This window comes from Populus trichocarpa, chromosome 4, assembly GCF_000002775.5.
Source record: "Populus trichocarpa isolate Nisqually-1 chromosome 4, P.trichocarpa_v4.1, whole genome shotgun sequence".
Classification (NCBI taxonomy): Eukaryota; Viridiplantae; Streptophyta; class Magnoliopsida; order Malpighiales; family Salicaceae; genus Populus; species Populus trichocarpa.
The window spans coordinates 9,238,435-9,258,417 of NC_037288.2; the positions used below are offsets into that span (position 1 = coordinate 9,238,435).

A 19,983-nucleotide genomic window follows, 5' to 3' on the forward strand; every position below is an offset into this window, starting at 1 on the left:
CCTGGACCAGTTACCATCTTAGCTGTTCATAGTAATGGTGGTGATAAACAAAAATAAATAAATATAGCCAGTGTGATTTATAAGGAAAGAAAAAAGAAATTAATATAATTGGACAAGCAAATAAGGCAGATTTAATTAAGCAATTATTCAGTTATTACAGCAATGTGAATTGTAATAATTGATCCTCGTGTGCATGTCCAAAATAATGCACAAGAACATAGAAGTGGTTACAGTTGGCTTTGAAAACTAAAACAAAATAAAAAATATTACAAGTAGAAGGTAGCATTCAGATTTCAGAACATAGATACCAATGGAGTAATTTAAAAAACAAGTCAGCCCTCAACGCCATATCTTAATAACATGCACAGGACGGTTTATTTCTAGTTCTTTTGATCTTTCAATTCTTGCCAGATCTCTTTCTCCCTGTCAGAATTCAACAACCTAGCTTGCCAAGTTGTATGAATGTGGGTTTTTCTAATCCAGAATCATATAAACAACTCTTGCAATTATTATAGTTATAAATTCCAACATCGCTCGTCGGATTGAACCGGGATTTGCCGACCTAACCCTTGGCATTAACCAAATTTAAAAAAATCAATCTGGAATTGACTCGGTTGACCTCTTAAAACCAGGTTAGACTTTAAAAGGAATTTAAATAATTTTTTTATAATAAAAAAAAAAGTTGAAACAAGTCGATTTAAGTTACCGTCTAGCCTTGAGTCGAGTCATGAGGGATATTTAGAAATGTTGTAGTGGTTATTTTTCAAACATTTTTAAAACACAAAAATCAATTATGTAATTAAATAACCAAATTTAATAACTTTGCTAGCTAGATAGAGTGTGTGATTATCTTGATCTTGGTAGTTTTTGTCTTTTGGTGTTGTTTATGGTGGTATCTTCAAAACTAAGATTTGTAAGTTGGTGAGCTAATGATAAAATCTTTGGCTTCTGGATTTTTTTCTTTCTTTCTTTCTTGTTCTTGCTTGTAGTTTCAAGCCAAGATAGGCCAGGCTCATGGTTCCCCACCCCAACAAAGAAAATTTGTAAAATTGGAGTGTGTGTGTGTGTTTGGGTTTTTTTTTTTTTTGTGGTATTTAAAAAATGTAAATATATAAGCAATATTTAAAGATTGGGGAAGGTTTGCACTTGTGCATGTCATGGTATTATTGTCTTGGACTCTTAGGCGTTGGCTTTAATGAAAATAGATTTGTTTTTCATATTACTGTATAAGATTTGAATTTTAAAAATGTTAAAAAGAAAAAAAAATAATTTTCTTGTAAATATATTAATTTAAATGTAAAATATCTATTTAACACTTTACTTGAAAAAACCTGATATTTATTTGCAAAAATGACTCAAGAGCACGTAAAAGTTAAAATTAGAAAATATCAACTTTATAAGGGAAAATCAAGAATTTAATTTCTTTGTTTTATACAAAGTTTATAGTAATTTAAATCAATTTTTTCATCAATTTATTAGTATGATTATGACATATCCTCGAATAATAATAAAATTTATTATATAACAAAACACTAAAAAAATCAATGATATTTTAAAATATCTCACATTAGATTTTTTAAAAAAAAATAAATCATATTTTGTTTTTGTTATCATTCAATTTTTTTTTTTTTATGTCATATTGAAATAGAATAGACAGAGTTAAGTTAAGAATTTTTAAAATTTAAACCATTATACTAGTTTTCATGACAATAATAAAAAATTCCCCGCAATATTATATTATTTTCTTATATTTAAAATAATTTTAATCTGACCTGCAATATAATTTTACATATTTGGACATCCAAGTTACACTGTTTTACACTGAGCGTTTTTTTTTGTTCTCTCCACTTTGATCTATGCCTTATCGCTTCCTTCGCTTGAGCATTTCTGCATGTGCCTGTGCCTTGGCGTGTGCGCGTGTTTTTGAGCCGCTGTGCTCAATTGGATGCGGAAAAACAAAAGAAGCACGCCAACTTTACAGCTAACTAGCTCAATTGCTTGAGTTTTGAGATGCGGATCATATATTTTTTTAAAAAAAAAATTATATATACATGTATTTCTAACGCATTCTCGTAAAATAAAAATAAAAATATATATAATCAAATAAATCAAGAATTATTTGTTAAAAAATAAAAAAAAAATTCATTGATTATAAATAAAGATGAAAATTAAAAAAAATTAAAAATCATATGTAGATCAAGATATTTGACTTTGCAACATGAGTCTTTGATCCAATTGTGTTAAATGACTTTATTTATTAAAATTATTTTTTATTTAATTAAAAAATAACAGAAATAGACACACATATAATTAATTGAATAAAATAAAAAAAATATTATGTAAAATTACATTTATTAGAAATATTATCCAAAAATAGATATTTTTTTATTTATATAAAACATAAAAAAAATATAGATGAATTAGAAAAATCTTTTTAAAAATTAAATCATACAAAATAACCAAAAAATAACCAGCACTTAAAAGAGGCTATATAAATAAAATAAAAGAAAGAAGAGGTATTAATTTAAATATAAATAAATAAAATATTTCAAAAAAAAATACATATAAAAAAAGTATCAATGAAAAAATCAAATTTTGAAAAAAAAAACAAAAAAGAAGAAGAAACGACTAGATATTAAGACTAGATATTTTAAAAAAATTTAATGATCCTGGTCAATGTTCTATTAAGATTATATATTAATTAGAACTCTTGAGACTAATATATATTATGTTCATTCCTTTATGAAAGAAAGCAGTTTTTCTCATAAATTAAGGTATAAGAGATACCTGAAACTAATATATAGGTGCTTGTTAGATGACATGTACATTGAATTGACCCGTAAGAGAATTCCATATAGAGAAATCATTTATGTCCATGGAAAAGCTCATGTAATAGTTGTGTAAGTGATCATTGAACTTCATATCACTAAGTTATCTTATATAGAAAGTGTTAAGTTTTGATTCTAATACATTATTCTAATTAAGAGTAACAAATGAGTAGAGTCTCCCTAAACTCAGAAAAGGGATTAGCTCTACTAAGCCTTCCTACCTATATTCAAATCAGTATATTGAGTATAACATAAACAACATTCATCACAATAATGTATTGATTGTGAAATCTTTGGCTAATATAGAATGAATTTTGAAAAGAATTTTAAAATCATATTCAAATAATCAATGACTACAATGTTGAAAACTATAATGATTTAACAAAGCAAACATACATCATATTATAATATTTAAATCAAAACACTCTTGATGAGGGAATAATAATTATATTGAAAAACTGGTCACTGAAAGGTTAAGTCAAATCACCTATGATTTTTTTAATATTTGGAGGATCATGACAGGTTATTAGACATTGTATTTGATCTTCAAATATAAATCAATCAATTATTGAATTGATAATTATTGAATTTATTTAATCTTATTTTATAAACAGAATGATTATTCAAGCGAGACTTGATTGTGAATAAATTTTAAAAATTGAGGATTAGAACACAGCTATATAGGAGATTGCAATTCTAGATCTAGAAACAATCAAGTAAGGACTTGATTGAATAAATTTCTAAAATTAACCTAAAAGAATATTTGTGATATTATTTAAGGGCAAATTGATATTTAACCATTTATAGAGTTTTTAGGTTTCCCTATAAATAAAATGTTATGCCTTTATTTTTTTATGAAAAGGTAAGAAGAGTACAATACAGAAACACCTAAAACACAAAAGAAAAGAGCTAGCAGTTTAAGGTATAACAATTCTTGTCTCCTAAAAGGTTTTTGAAAGATTTCTCACTAGTAATTCGTGTGAATTACTGTTATAAATTAGATACTTAAACGATTTTCATATAAAAACTAAACAACTCTAGATCTGTCTAACTAGATCCTTAAAACTCTAAATAATTTTTTAATTTACTATTTCCACTGCATTTATATATTTAAGAAAACTAAACATTATCTTCATTGACACCCTTGCTAATATTCTAGGCTAGTCAACACCAAGTCAAAATCCACCCAAACAAAAATTACAAGAGATGTGGGAGATTGTTATTGGTGTTTGGTAGTGTCGACTGAGTTAAGGATATATAAACGTGGGGCTTTCATCTAAGATCCATGTCAAACTTCCCAATTCTCAAACAAAACAATTAGGTTTTTTTCCCTTATTAAATGTGGAATAATATATAGTGTAATAGAACAATATTTCATTTAATTTATAGGATAATTTAATATTTGAATTTGATAAACTAGCAATAATTTTCGGTCTTTTCTTGAATGGTTGTTAGGCATCCAAAACCCTATCAATGAATATGGAAATCAGCCCCATTTGCTGCTGGCTACAAGGACATTTTAGATTATCCTAATGTACTAAAATAATGAGAAACTTCATAGGCTTCATGTTCGAATATCAACTGTGAAGCTATTTTAAAAAAAAAAACTTTTAATTTTTTTTTTCAATTACATTCTTCTATAGCCAAGTTTATTATGTTTATTTTTAGTCCATAGCCAAGTTTAGTATCAAAGAGTTACATTCGACAATATAAATTTAATGGTTGTGATTTTTTCACTAAACATAGTGAAATAGGCAATTTCGGTTTGATTTTGATTTTAAAAATTCAATTGATTTTTATTTTTTTGAGACATTTTGGGTTGTTTTGGGATTGTTATATAGTTTATATTGTTTTTATGGTGTGCTTTGAGATGAAAATAGATTAAAAAATAGATTTTCAACACAAAAACCAAACCCAATTTCACAACCACTATAATGGTGGTCAGATTTTGGGTTGTCCACAAGTGGACAATACACTACGTATTTATTTATTTAATATGGGATGTCTCTTAAAAAAAATAAAAACTCTTCATACGAGCAGGCCTGCTTCAAGCCCACACTCCTAAGTTTTTCTTAAGGCCGAGACATGTTAGGACATCTGGGACTCGCGTTTGGTCTGATCTTTTTTCTTACATTGATTTGTTGTTGGTTTTTTTTAATTTTATTATTTAATATTTAATTAATTTTAAATTGATTTTTATTTTTTTATCATATAATTAAAGAGCAAAAATGTTATTAAACTCATTTGATTCTATAATCTGGGTAACGGGTTTGATAATTAACTTGGAGTTATTGATCTACGATATTAACTTCTAAATATTTTAAAAGAATCTCATATTGATTTCTTTAAAGTCAAACCATACCTTTTTTTTTCATTTTATTGTTTTATCATTTCATATTTTATTTTGAATTTGCTAAGTTATTTGTATTATATTAAAATAACTCTAATACTATTTAATTTAAAATCTGAGCAAGTAATAAGTTAGAATTTTTAAAATTTAATTTGTTGGACTGTTTTATGAAAATACTAAAAATTTCCTTACAATCAGGATATTATTTATTTTACATCAATTTGGTTTTGGTTTTTGATCTGTAAACGTAATAACTTAGTATTTTCTAAAAAGGTCGCTACATGGACATTTCAGAAATCAACACCATTTTTCTTTTCTTTTTTCATGTTTTTCACAAATAATTAATTTATTTTTCATACACCCTCACACAAAATGATTATTTTTTTCATGATTTTGACTCTTTTTTTTTTCAAAATTAGAATGAAAAATAATAGTTGAGGTAAAAAATAATGATTCTTCTTGCAAACTCATAAAAAAATAGTAATTAATTGCTAAAAGTATGACTTTCTTCAAAGAATAATAATGATTCTTCGATGCTATTTTTTATTATTATTTAGAATTATGCCGATGCAAAATAACAATAACAAAAATTAAAAATCAAATTAAGAGTAATGAGTGTTTTTAATTAATAGTCATGGGTTTATTCATTAAATAAATAGAAAAACACATTCAATTAAAAAAATTTCACAATCAATGTTGATTTATTTAACTTAAATTTTTAAAATTAATTAAAATTAAACATATTTTATGAATTTATCCACGACAACATCTATGCTAGTCACAAAATAAAAACCAGCCCAAAGTTGAAGGTCAATTTATAAGAAACTTTTAAAAATAATTCTTTTTAAAATGTTACTGAATACTGAATTATACAAAAAGCACACTGCAAGGAAAGTGAGCAAGAATATATCACATTTGGTTCAATCCACTAAACATGAAAACTTGTTGCCAAACTTTGTTTGAGTTCAAAAATATCAGACATCCTCAAGCCAGAAGATATCCGATACATGTCATCAACCCACGAAGTCAAGCCAGAAGATATCCGATATATGTCATCAACCCACGAAGTCATTGACAAATTCAATTGTAAAACAAGAAAAATGATGTAAGCTTAGTTTTTTTTCAACAATTTCGCTTCCTTGTTTATGCTAATTGCAAAGCCAGGTTCCCACTCTTCCTTTCCCTTGCTGACACTAGGAGAAGGACACGATTCCTTTAATGAATAGAACTTTAACACGGTTTTAAGAGATTAAAATACCAAATAACACAGCAATGGAATTTTTGAAAATGTCAATTTCAATTTGGATTTTGAGAATGTAACTTGGTTTCTACAAACATGTGGATTCAAGGTGATCACTCCTGCAATATCTTGTTTCAAAGGCAACCCTGCAAGCTAACATTTGCGTGAACATGGACCAGGACATGCATTACTTCCTGCACAGTTATGCATGCGTGTGTGTTTGTGCAACCATCTTCCCAGTTTAATCCAGAAACTTGTTCACAACTTTGCGGGGAATAAAAGATTCCAGATGACAACAAGCAAACAGGTAAAGTGTCCCAAAAAAAGAAGATAAGAGATAAAAGATGAAGACTGCATTGTAGATACTGCAGTGGATTCAAGTATTTTTAGCAATCTGAACAGTAGAAAATAAAAGTTCAAATATAAGCATGCCTAGACAAGCCTAAAGGTTATATATCACTTGGTAGATCAGGACAGTGATTAAGAAGTTTCCAAAGCCAACAACTCCGATTATCAAGATCAAGCTAAAAATAGCAGTGGAATGGGTGCACGTTTGCATGATTTGGCAGAACAAAGGAATAAGGAAGCTAAAGGAGACCAATTGCGTTGCGTAAAATGATTGTTCATCACATGTAACTGATTGATATACTGGCAAAAAAGCTTAATGAAATGCCTAAATCACTGAAACAAAAACTAGTGTAGTAATCATCAACTAGTAGCATCTAGGTTATATCTTGGACACGATTCTGACAAGGAAATATGAAAGAACAAGTGCAATGCCAAAGCATGCAAATGGTTACACTCTCTCTCCCGAAAAAAGGAAAACAGAAAAAAAAAGAAAAATAAGTATGCCACGGCCTGCCATTAACAAGTGCAGTTAAAATAACTTCGGTCATGGCAAAACATTCAATGGCCTCAAAATTCTTCAGTCGTTCTAGTTCTCTAAAAATTTCAGTAGAAGAGAAAAGTGTTGAGTATAATTAAGTTAATTAAAGTCATCAACTCATATAGCATTTGAATGATATAACAAATATTAAACCATGGACTCCATGATATCAGACAAGAAGATCACATGAAAGTCTTTGGAAGCAGGGGGATCTGCTAACAAGAAGCTCAATATTATCAGATTGAAAGAAATGTATCATCTATTTCAACCTTTGTATTTGTATAGATTAATAAAAAAAACACAGAAAGCAATCATAAACAAGATTGGCCCTATAAGGAAATCACCTCAGATACTCTCATTGTTGACTCCAATCTTCCCTTCATATCCGCACAACAGGTATAAGGAAACAAATTCAGTGACAATAGTAACCAAACCAGCTGAATTTCCCACCTCCTTCCCACCCCCCTTCCTCTTCATCACCTCTGCTGTGAATCCACCATAACAGATTAGTAAGTGTGTTGCCATCGTCATGATCATTCAAGTTCTTAATCTTCTCCAAAGCAATTTCTTTGTCATAAATGCCTTCCAAGGCATAAACAAATCCTTTCCATCCTTCTCCAACTCCTTCTCTCCCCAAAGCTGGTAATGTCCAATTCACTAGCTTTCTTACAAATCCAACATCAGAGAATAAAACTTCGCTAATAGGCAACAAGGGCAGCAACTGAATGCCGAGCCTACACTCTTTCCACGCAGGAGGAGCAAACCAGAGCCCGCTATCCCTCTTGCTAGCCCACAAAACACCCACCAACCTGTTCTCTCCAGTGAAATCTTCCGTGTACAGCTTATCGCCCTCTTTTACATGCCACCATGTTTGTGCTGCGTGAATCTCCAACGCAGCAAGCATTGATCCCGTGGCAACAAGATGAGTGTCTCCATATGCTAAACCCATTAAAGCCGCTGAATAGTATGCATTCACTGCCTCACTTGTACTCTCTTGGTTCCGCCCATCAGCAAATTCAGTTAGCCCTCCAGCCCAAGAATGCAATTTATACAAATCAAAGCACCTCAAGCGCGTGTAATTTGAATTTGATCGCCTTCCCAAGTTCATAAAATCAGCCATAAGTGAATAAGCTTGTGACCTGTACTTCCTACCCCATGCTGGATCAACTTTTGCAAGAACAGCAATGCCATACAGAAAGTACCCCAAATGATAGTGATGGTCATTATAAATCCCAAACCCAAAATCAGCACCCGAATCTGTTAGCCCTTGTTTGGTGACAATCCCACCCCATTTATCATCATGTAAGAAACCATTCCCACCAAAAGTCCCTTCCAACCATGGATCAATTGTTTCCTTCAAGAACTTTCTTATAGTTGGAATCACATCAAGAAAATTCACCTCCTCAGCTATCAAAGCCAACCTTGCTGCTCTTGCAATCAGTTTACCATAAAAATAAGATGATGTTGTTGTTATAGCTGATGAATCTAAGCCCTCAACATCCTTAACAAGTGCATCAACAATTTCACCATAAGATTCCTCTTTGATACCCTTAATTGAGTGCCAAGTTACTGAAACAGGATCAGTTTTCAACACCCAAGAATCCCCAACAACACCAACAAGTTCACCATCAATACTATTATACTTGAAATCATCTAAAACAGTAACATCAGAATCCTTACTAGATAGAAGCCTTAAGTGCAAAGGATGTGCAAGCATAAGCAAATCACCCCAACCTTTCTTTTCCCATCTATACTCTAAACAAAATGGTTTAGTGAAAGATGCATCACCTGATATGGGATAGCAAGAACTGAACCTATCAAGAATTGCTTCATATTTAGGATCAGAATCCGGCAATACAGCAATCCTTATAATCCCTGAAAACCCTTCAGAAGTGATAGAAGAAAGATCGTGACTCAAATTTATAGGAGAAGATGAATATATGAGCCATGTTTGATTGTTGTTGAGCTTGACAGTGTACTTGGTGAGCGAATTACTTGAAGAGAATGAGAGAATGGCGTGGATCGTTGAAATGGTAATTTCAGTATTGCCAGTGATCAAACAAGTCAAGAAAGGGCTTCCTCTAACAAGAAAAAACCGAAAATTCGAAGAGGGCATATCCAAAGTGACGCTAAGATCACTATAAGACGAGATAACATGGCTTTTTCCTGGATTCGGGTCAGTTTTATTTGTTGCGGAGATGGTTAAATCAACGACAAAAACCTGGTAAATGAAAGAAGAGTTGTGAGACTGAGATGGGTAGGAAACAGAAAGGGAAGAAAGAGAGGATTTTATGAGATATGGATGGATATATTCAGGTTGATCACCATTTTTAAGAGTAAAGTTTTGAAAGAAAGAACTGGTGGGCAATGGAGAGGAGAGGAGAGAAGGAGAGAGGAAAAGGGATGGATCAGGGAGGACCGTGGATTGAGCTTTAGGGAAGAGAAATGGAAAATTTGGTGGCCTGTGGTGAGAATGTTGAGGCATGGTTGGAGTTTGCGGAGGAGAAGGAGATTGTGGAGGTGGAGATGGAGATGGACTTGGAGTAGGAGGTTTATAAGGCATTCGCTTGCGAGGTTTTCTGAAGGACTTGCGTATTGAGGTGAGGACTCGTCTCTTCAGTTTTTTCAACATCTTCTTGGAAGTGGGGTCTTCGGCAATTTATCGAAGTTGCCCAGAGGAGATGGATGGAGGGATAGATTTGATTTAATTAGTTGGGATTTGATAAGACAGACAAAAGGGGGATTGACTTCGGTTGTTTGTCTTTTAGTTATGAGAGTTTTGCCTTAACATAGGTGCATTGTATGCTGGCGTGGGACATATGAGAGGTTTTATACAAGAAATGGAGAGGGAGGAGGATGAAGATGAAGATGAAGAATGTTGAATTGGAAGTGAAGTTGGAGGGGTCAAGACATGCAAGGATTGCAAGGCATTCAAAGGTATATTCATTTTAAAAATTATAAGTTCGATAACGATTCATTTTCAAAATATTTTTCACACAGAAATATATCAAAATAATATTTTATTTTAAAAAATTTATTTTAACATCGTGAATTAATATAAAAACACATAAAAAATTAATTTAAAACAAAAAAAAATTTAAATTCTTTTAAAAATATTTTTGAAACACAAAAATAAACTAGCGTCAAACTTGTTCGGGTGAAATTGAAAGAGTAAAGAAAGGGATAAGGAATTGGGGCTTTGGAAAGCTTAAGAAGAGAGGAAGTCACATGAATAGTTTAAGATTTTGGGGGAGTTTGGATTAATGTAATGAACGCAATTCTAAACTCTAAATTGAAGTTATCAATGAGGTTTTTTAATTTCCCAATTGCAACAAGGAAGTTTCCTTTAGTGGAAATTATGTGGCTTCCAAGTTTCTCTTATTCATCACCGTATTCCAAGTACAACAATGATGATTTCTCAAAGGAAGTATCATTGTCATTATTATTTTTAATAAAATCCAAACTAAGAAATCAAACCTTCTAAATAGTTAAAAAAATAATTTTTAAAGTATTTTTTATTTAAAAATATATTAATATAATATTTTTATATTTTTAAAAATTATTTTTAATATTAACACATTAAAAAACATCGAAAACATAAAAAATCAATTTTAAATTAAAAAATTAAAATTTTTAAAAAATATAATTTCAACTTTGTTACCAAACATACCATAAATGATTTCAAGAACACCTTTTCACATCAATAATAAATTTAAGAAAATAAATTCTTTATAATACTAAATTTAATATTTGAATTAAAAATAAATAAGTAAATATAAAAGCAAACCTTATTCACCTTCAAACTTCTTGTCTGCAGTGATAATTCAAGTGGTTATAAGAGGCGGTTTGGTAACGAGGTTGCGTCTGCGTTTTAAACAAAACGCAGATGCAACCCGTTTGATAAAGAAAAAAAACAGTTTACTGTTCATGGGCCTCACAATCTTTTTGCGTCCGAAACGCTGGAGAAAGAAAAGCAGCAAAATGCTACTTCCTGCGCACTATTCATGCTAATTAATTAGCATGAACAGTGTAGCCAGCTCCACTGTTCCGGTCGGACCGATTCCGGTTTAAAGCTCAAAATGCATTGAACCAGGTCCGACCAAATAAAATAAAAATTATTTTTTATTTTTTAATTGTGTTTTATTTGAAAAACTAGTGTTTAACATTATTCAATGACACTACATAAATTAGACAGAGATGGCTTGATGACGTAGCATTTGCAGAATTTGATCGCAATCCCAATTTTGTTCCTGATTATATTTTACCTGATGTTGTTGCGCGCTTAATTCACTCAGACTGTTCACGTGAACATAGTTTTTTTTCTTCAAAAAACCAGTGCAGTTAATTGATTTCACTCGCACTATTCACGTGAACGTGAACAATATTTTTTTTGTTTTTTTAAAAAATTAGTTTAAGGTGAATTAAATTTACTCGTACTATAATCTCAATTTTATTCCTGATAGTATTTTACCTAATTTTATTGCACGCTCAAAAAATCATGAAAATTGTAGTTCTTGTCGGATGCATTTTGTATGTAATGGAATTATATATAATTTAATGGAACAATAATTTTTTTTATATAAAGTATGATTTATTTCATGATATAATACCAAAGTTAAATTTACAATATTTAAATTAAAAACCATAAATATTACTATGTATATTTTTTAAAATTATTTTATAACTTCAATTTTAAAAGCATTTTTAACCAAACAGATTAAATTACTTTTTATTCAACCTCAATTTCAACCATAGTTTTAATCAAATATATATTTTTCCAAACCAACATAAACTAAAAATATTTTTTATAAAATAATTTTTTTTTCAAATCATAACTACAACAGTTACCACAATACTAAACACACGTATTAATATTGTTTCGTGAGGCTATAGCCTATAAACTAGCAGGTAGCTTCGTCGAGGAAAGAAATCCTAATTCATAAGCTTGCAAAATGGTGATGATGATAAGTCAGTTAATAACTAAATATTATTTTTTATTTAAAAATATTTTTAATATTAGTATATTAAAACAATAATACCAAAAAACTAGTTTGAAAACAAAAAAAAGATTCAAGATTTTTTTAGCAATATTATTTGATATGGACGTAATTATATGCAACCAATAATTTATTTTAATAGTATGAAAGATGATTGCAACCGTAAATTAATTCTAATGATAAAAGGGCTATTATATATAACTCCAGTTTATTTTTATGTTTTAAAAACGTTTTAGAAAAAAATTAAAATTTTTTATTTTTTTTTACTTTAAATTAATATTTTTTTAGTATTTTTATATTATTTTGATATGTTAATATCAAAAATAATTTTTTAAAACTAAAATATATTATTTTAATATATTTCTAAATAAAAATTACTATAACAAATAACCATTTTTTCAAATATGCTCATGATATCCGACTAGATTAATTGTCCGCGTGAAGAATCTTCACGGGCAACTTTAGGCCATGTGAAGGTCGCACGTGGAGATAAAAGTGAAGAAAATAGATGTCAAAAATAGCTGGAGATGCAATATGCTTCCTTGTAATGGAAATAACATCCATGGAAAAGACGAGATTGCCAGGAAATGACAGTATTGTTTGCGAATTATATCAAAATTGGGGGTCAAGTTAGAAATATTATGGGGTTTAAGGCATACCATGGAAATATTTTGAAAACTTTGGGAGGCCTTGTAATAATTTTTAAGGGATTGATGCAAAAACAGACTTGAAAATAAGGACTAAATTGATTTTCTAAAATTGTTGAAGGGCATGTCGACCTTCTCATACATAGTATGCCGACACGCAACATCTTGAAAAATTCCATGTCTTTCTCAAGCTGGCTATATTGAAGAATTCCATGTTCCACTTGAAATGCTCTCGCTTGGCTGGATTGAGAATAGATCTTCTTCAAGAATCAAAAGCCTTTTTGCAGCATATAAGCTCACAGCTGTTTCTTGATTCACAGGGTTAAGCAGCCATGTTATTCTTAAATAAGATATTTAATTTTGTTTTATTTATTAAGGATAGAATAATAATTTCATTTTAATCTATATATAATCTCTTTGTATGTATATTAAGTTAAGCACTTTAGAATAAACAGATTAATAAAAATTCCAGCCTCTTCTTTTTTTATGTTCGTTTTTAGTTTATGCTAATCTGAATTAATTTAACATGGTATTAGAGCTGATTTTATAAAATAATGCTTAATCCCAAACATAATTTTTTGGAGTGATATTTTATCTCTAGCTTCTGTAAAATTTGGTATTTTGTTTTTTCTTCAGCTTATGCAATTTGATATTTGTGACCAGTTTATGTAATTATTTTGATATTTTATCTTTTTTTTTTCCTGTTAATTAGAGGGAGGTTACTTCATCATTTTCCAGTTGTATACAAACAATTTAAGCAATCTATTTAGTTAGAAAAATTGTATCATATTATATGTACATTGAAAAAATTGTCGTAATTTCTTTTTAATTAACAAGAGTACCACTAGTTCATTCACTTGGTTACACAAGAAATCTAGAAAATCCTATGGAGTATACCTGACACAAAAATTAAAGCCTTTCCATAATTAAAGGATGGACTACATGTATAGAATGGGCTTGGCAATGGAAATACCTGCAAAACAAGTCTATTTTATAGGTTCAAGGGAAATTTGATGTTTAAGTTAACAATGATAAGGGAGGAAAAGAGTTTAGAAGATTGTTGTGTGTCTTACAAAGCTTAAGGAAGAAGATATAATTTTATTTTATTTTATTAATATAGGTGTTTGGGTCAGCTTGCGCGCACCTCGACTAATCTCACGGGCCCTGAAGTTAACGATCATGTAAACCTCCAGTGGCCCTGAGTTTTGTGAGACTCGAACTGGTGATCTCTAGGGAGCTACACTCTTCAGGGTTTACAATTTTATTTTTTATTATTATGAAGGAGATGACTTCTTACCTAAAGAGTCAATATTATTTATATAACCTTTAACCATGTTTATATAATGATGAAATGGTTGATGTGTTTAAGTTAGCCTATTATTCAAGTTTTATAGTTTGGTTAGGAGTATGGTTGCGGTTGTTTTTCAAAGTGCTTTTCATTTAGAAATGTATCAAAATAATGTTTTTTTTTAAATTATTTTTAACATTAGCTCATCAAAATGATCTGAAAACATCAAAAAATATTAATTTGAAGTAAAAAAAATAATTTTTTTTTAAAATTTTAAAAAAATACTTTTAAAACACAAAAACAAACATGACATGTCTGAACAAAAATTTGATTATGTCATAATCTATTAATGGAGCAGCGTTTGAACATGCCATGCAAGAACATAACTCGAGTAATGCAATTCTTGGTGAAATCAGGCCCAGATCGATTTGTGTCAACATAATAAATTGTCAAGCAATACTTGATCTACATGCAGTAATTGTTTCTAAGCTTCTTCACCATTAATGTTTAGTTTAATTCACTACTAGAAATTCGCTAAATAGCAACGAATTTACCGACGGAATATGTCTGTCGGTACTTTGAGGTCGAAATTACCGACTGACCATTTTTCGTCCGTAATTCAGTCGGTAACTACCAACGGAAACTTTTCCGTCCGTAATTCAGTCGGTAACTACCAACGGAAACTTTTCCGTCCGTAATTCAGTCGGTAACTACCGACGGAAAATTTCCGTCGGTAGTTACCGACTGAATTATGGACGGAAAAGTTTCCAAATTAAAAAAAAGGTGGGTCACTGACGTGGAGGTTTTGGCGGGTTATTTTTTCCGACGGACTCACCGACGAATTCAAAACGACAGCCCCTACAGTGACGTGACCGGTTCGCCGTTTAAATTGCCGATGGAATCACCAAGGGATTTGAAATGGCAGATCCGTACGGTGATGTGTCGATTTTTCCGTCAGAATCACCGACGGCATCACAGACGGAAAGTCCGTCGGTGAAACCGTCGGAAAAAAGTTAATATATGTCAGCTCTGCCGACCCTCTCCTCCCCTATTTCTCCTTCTTCTTCCTAATCCCAACTCTCCCCATCTGCAAACAACCAGCCCCCCCCTCCCCCCCAAACAAAAATCTCCCTCATATCAGCACAACAAGTTATATTTCTTGAAGTTTTGTGGTCACAGCATCCTGTGTTCTGATTTACCGATGAATTTTATCAATTTTTGTAAGTAATTCTATCTCTTTAAATTTTAACATTTAATTAAATGTCAATTTTATTGTTTTTTTAGTATATGTATTTTGTTAGTAGATGTACATGTTTTATTGTTATTTCTCAAACAAATTACTTGTAGTATATGAATGTATAATTCTATACCTGTTATGGTTTGTTTTAGATTTTGTAAGATTGTATTTATTTGTAAATTGTTAAAACTTTATGGAACTACCGAAGTACATGTGCTTGTTTTGAAATAATTAATAGCTTGCTTAATGGGTCCGTTTAAAGTTTTATCAATGATATTGCAGGAGTGGTAATTTCAGTAAATTTATATATTTTAATTTGTATGGACGTTGATAAATGATAATGAATATTTAATATTTATGAGAAGTTGTGATTGGTTTGTTGGATAATCTCGAGGTAAAGTAATATTTTTGCAAGTTTATTTACCTAACTTAGTTAATTAATACATGATGTCATCATAATTTTATATTGGTTCGATATAAGTCATGGATGATTGTTCATGGATGTATTGAGATTCACCCTAAGGATTGCGAGATGAAGTCTTTCAAGTTAGTGAGTTGGTTGAACCATATCGAGTTGCTCCTTCGATTGAATTGGAAGAAAATTCAAATTTTCGTGTTTTCGATGATAGTCTTGTTGATGTTGACACAGAGGAGTTGAATTTTGTTTTGAGCTCTAGCGGACAAGCAAATGTCGATGAAGAAGATGATATCCATATTGAAGATTGCGATGAAGGTGATGACAATTCAATTGATGACGAAGAAGAAGAAAATTCTGACTAACTACCAAAATGAAGCCCTGTGTAAAACCCTTTTTTTCATGTAATTTAGATTATGGATGATATATTTTGTAACACGAAATATTTATTACTTGAAATGCCACAATCACGAAATAATTACTTGAAATAATTATAGATCATGGATGATATATTTTGTAACACGAAATAATTACTTGAAATGCCACACTCACTGACGTCCATACCGACGGATATAAGTCCGTCGGCATTTCACAGAGAGTTTGAAAATAATTACTTGAAATGCCATAATCACCGACCCTAATACCGACGAATATAAATCCGTCGGCAGTTCACAGAGAGTTCGAAAATAATTACTTGAAATGCCACACTCACCGACGTGAATACCGACGGATATAAGTTCGTCGGTACGTTGTCGGCGGGTCAAGTTTACCAACAAATTTACTGACGGACCGCGCGAATTCCAAAGGGTTGTGCATTAAATGCATCTCTGACCGCGTCATCTTGCCGACGGAATTACCGACGGACCACGGAAAATATGGAGGGTCATTAAAAATTTTGGTGCGAAATTCAAAATTTACCGACGGATTTTTGACACTTCACCGACGGAATAAATTAAAATAATAATTAATTTTATATCCGTCGGTGAATCCGTCGGTAAAACTGCCATATAAGTTCCAGCGACCGCCCGTTCAGTTCATTTTTTCTTCTCCTTCATTTGTCACCTTAAGATTTCGATTTTTTTCCTCTCCATTCTTCAAAGCTTTCACCTCCAATCTCCAGCAAGTTTTCTTATAAATCTTCATCAGTTTAAAATGTATGTGTTTCTTCTATTTCATTTTACTTTAAGGGTTTTTTTTTTTTGCTATTTTTTTTGTTATGTTATTTGTTTTGGTGTATTTTTTATAATGTAGATAAAGTCTATAGTTTATTTTTGCATAATTCATTGCTAAAGTCTATAGTTTTTTTTTAGAATTTATTGAATATTTTTTATTGTTGTATTGGCATAATTATTATTAGTTAATTTGTTGAATATTTATTGTTAATGTTGAATTTACCATAGAATTAGTAATTGAATATGTTGGAATAATTATTAATTTTACTCTATTATTGCATGATTTGTGTTTAATTTTTTCCATTTATTTTGATTGTTATTCTAGAGTTTTTTTTTTAATTTATTGTTTTGTTGTATTGGCATAATTATTGAATAATTTTTTGAAATTGTAATTGTTAATATTGAATTTACCTTAGTATTAGTAATTGAATATTTTGGAATAATTGTTAATTTTACTTTATTATTGCATGATTTATGTTTAATTTTTTCCATTAATTTTAATTGTTAGTCTATAGTTTGTTTTTTATTTATTGAATATATTTTATTGTTGTATTGGCATAATTATTGAATAATTTGTTGAATTGTAATTCTTAATGTTGAATTTACCTTAGGATTATTAATTGAATATGTTGGAATAATTAGTATAGATTAGGGTCAATTGGTTGTAGCTTTTGTTAATATATGCAGGTTTATGGATTTGGGTAGTATCCAGTATAGGGGATGTGCTGTCGAATTTTTTTTAACATTTGAATTTAATTATATAATTATTTGTATAAAATTATGGAGATGCGTATAATGAAAACCAGAGTTGGTCGCTCACGTACGGTCGCAGCTAGTTCGTCTAGCAGCGATGATTGATATTTCCTTAGGTGCCTCTCAAGAAGAGGCACCTACACCACCTGCGCCGTCAACCGATGCTGCCTCTTCCAGCGCTACTTCACAACGCAGAGGCGGGGTGCCTTCGCAGCGGAATCAATTTACCCTGCAAGTACGAGGCACAATGGAAGGACGGCCTTTCAATGTAAGTTTGTTAAGGTTTTATATTTTTTTTAAAAAAATTACAACATAATTTATGAAGTAATCACTATTTAATATATTTCATTTATTTTCAGGTTCACAAACATTGAGGTCGCCCGAGTAATATCATCGGCGTTTAAATCGTCGATGGAGATTCCATTGTTTCAATAGAGTCAGATATCCAAGCATCCTGAATGGATGCCTCAAATCAATGCATGGTTTGACAGATTTCAGGTTGGTGTTAATTTATAATTTTCAGCTTATTTCTAATAAATTATTAATATTATTGTAAATAAATTATTATTTTTATTTAAACTTGTTTATTTATACACAGCATAAATTCTGCTGGGACAGTGAGTATAACACTGTTGTGAGGAGGGTGTGGAAAAATCACGCGGCAACTAGGTAAGATCGAAAACAATACAAGATTTTTTTTAGACAAAAATTTATGTTTCGAAATGTAATTTTTGGTTACGTGAAGTAGGTTGTGTGATTTTTGATATGAAGCACAAAAAAGGGCAAAACAAACCGCGAGGGATAGGGGTTTCCAAGGCTGGAACGATGTTGCGGTTTGGAGGGATTTCAAACCGATATACATCCCGGAAGATATATGGCCGCACTATCTTGAGCACGTGACGTCTGAGCGGTTCACACGACGCTCCCAGTCCGGTGCTGGCAACCGGAATCGGCCAATTCATGGCTCGGTGACAACGCATACTGGTGGCTCCGTTCCATTTGCTGCACATGCGAAACGGATGGTAAGATTAATTTAAATGAAATATATCGTTAAATTAAGTTGTTGTTAATATATCTTTTTTCATTATAGGCCGCGTCTCTTGGACGTGAGCCGAGCCCGATGGAGCTGTTTGTGGAGACGCACATGCGGAGTCAAGATTGCCAAAAAGGGGCGCAACAATTCGTTGATAACCGTTCTCAACATTTCATGGTATGTTTGTTCGACCATTTTATTTTGTAAGTTATTATGTTTATTGAATTGAATATGATGATTACTTTTTTTTTTAATTTCAGGAGACCTATAATAATCGGTTGAGGGAGAGATATGGGGACGATATTTTGACCCATCCGGAATTCGATCTGGATTTGTGGATGGAGGTTAGATCGTCAGGTGGATTCGATAAAAATCGGGTTTATAGGCTCTCCAACACTACAGCCGATAACTTGCGGTCGACCTGTAGTGTTTCAACCGTTGGGAGCTCCCAATCAAAATCGAGCTCCCAATCTAAGGAGTTCGTGGCTTTGCAGCAACACACGACTTAGCTCACCGACAAATACGACCACCTATCAGCGGAGTACGCCCAACTCAAAGCGTCTCATGCACAACAAAGAGTGGAGTCTGAGCAAATCAAAGCGCAAATCAAAGCGTCTCAAGCACAACAAAAAGCGGAGTATGAACAACAAAAGGTAGCTTATGAACAACAAAAAGCGGCTTATGACCAGCTTCGCGAAATGGTCATGAACATGGCAACACATAGTAGAACATGTGCGTCTAATCCTTTTTGGTCGTATAACCACCAGCCTCCTCCTCCAGGATCTCCTCCTCCTCCTTCAGCTCCACCTTTATATTAATTTGTAATAAACATCATTTACCTTTAAAACTTCATTTAATATTTTTTTTTGAAACATATTCAGTTGTAATGAATATTATTTGACTTTGATTTTTTTTTTTTATGTTTAATATAAATTTTATTTGCATAATTGGTTTTTATTACCATTAATTTATATAGTTTTATATTATATATTCTAAATAATTTTTTAAAAACAAATTTAGAAAAACTATTACCAAGGGTTTTACCGACGACATTAATCCGTCGGCATCTGACAGTAGCATTCACCGACGCATTTACAGACGGCTATATTCGGTCAGTATTATAAACACTCACCGACA

General features: G+C 31.2%; 1 protein-coding gene across 1 annotated transcript; it reads right to left on the minus strand.

The window, feature by feature from the left end:
• Positions 1 to 7,403: 7,403 nt before the first annotated feature.
• LOC7494561 (probable endo-1,3(4)-beta-glucanase ARB_01444) lies at positions 7,404 to 10,078 on the minus strand. The gene has a single exon (XM_002305930.4). The coding sequence runs from the start codon at positions 9,934 to 9,936 to the stop codon at positions 7,717 to 7,719; it is 2,220 nt and encodes a 739-aa protein (XP_002305966.2). The 5' UTR covers positions 9,937 to 10,078; the 3' UTR covers positions 7,404 to 7,716.
• Between the last annotated feature and the right edge of the window lie 9,905 nt (positions 10,079 to 19,983).

Coding starts and splice junctions, on each gene's coding strand:
- LOC7494561 (XM_002305930.4), bottom strand. CDS start 9,936: ATGTTGAAAAAACTGAAGAGACGAGTCCTCACCTCAATACGCAAGTCC.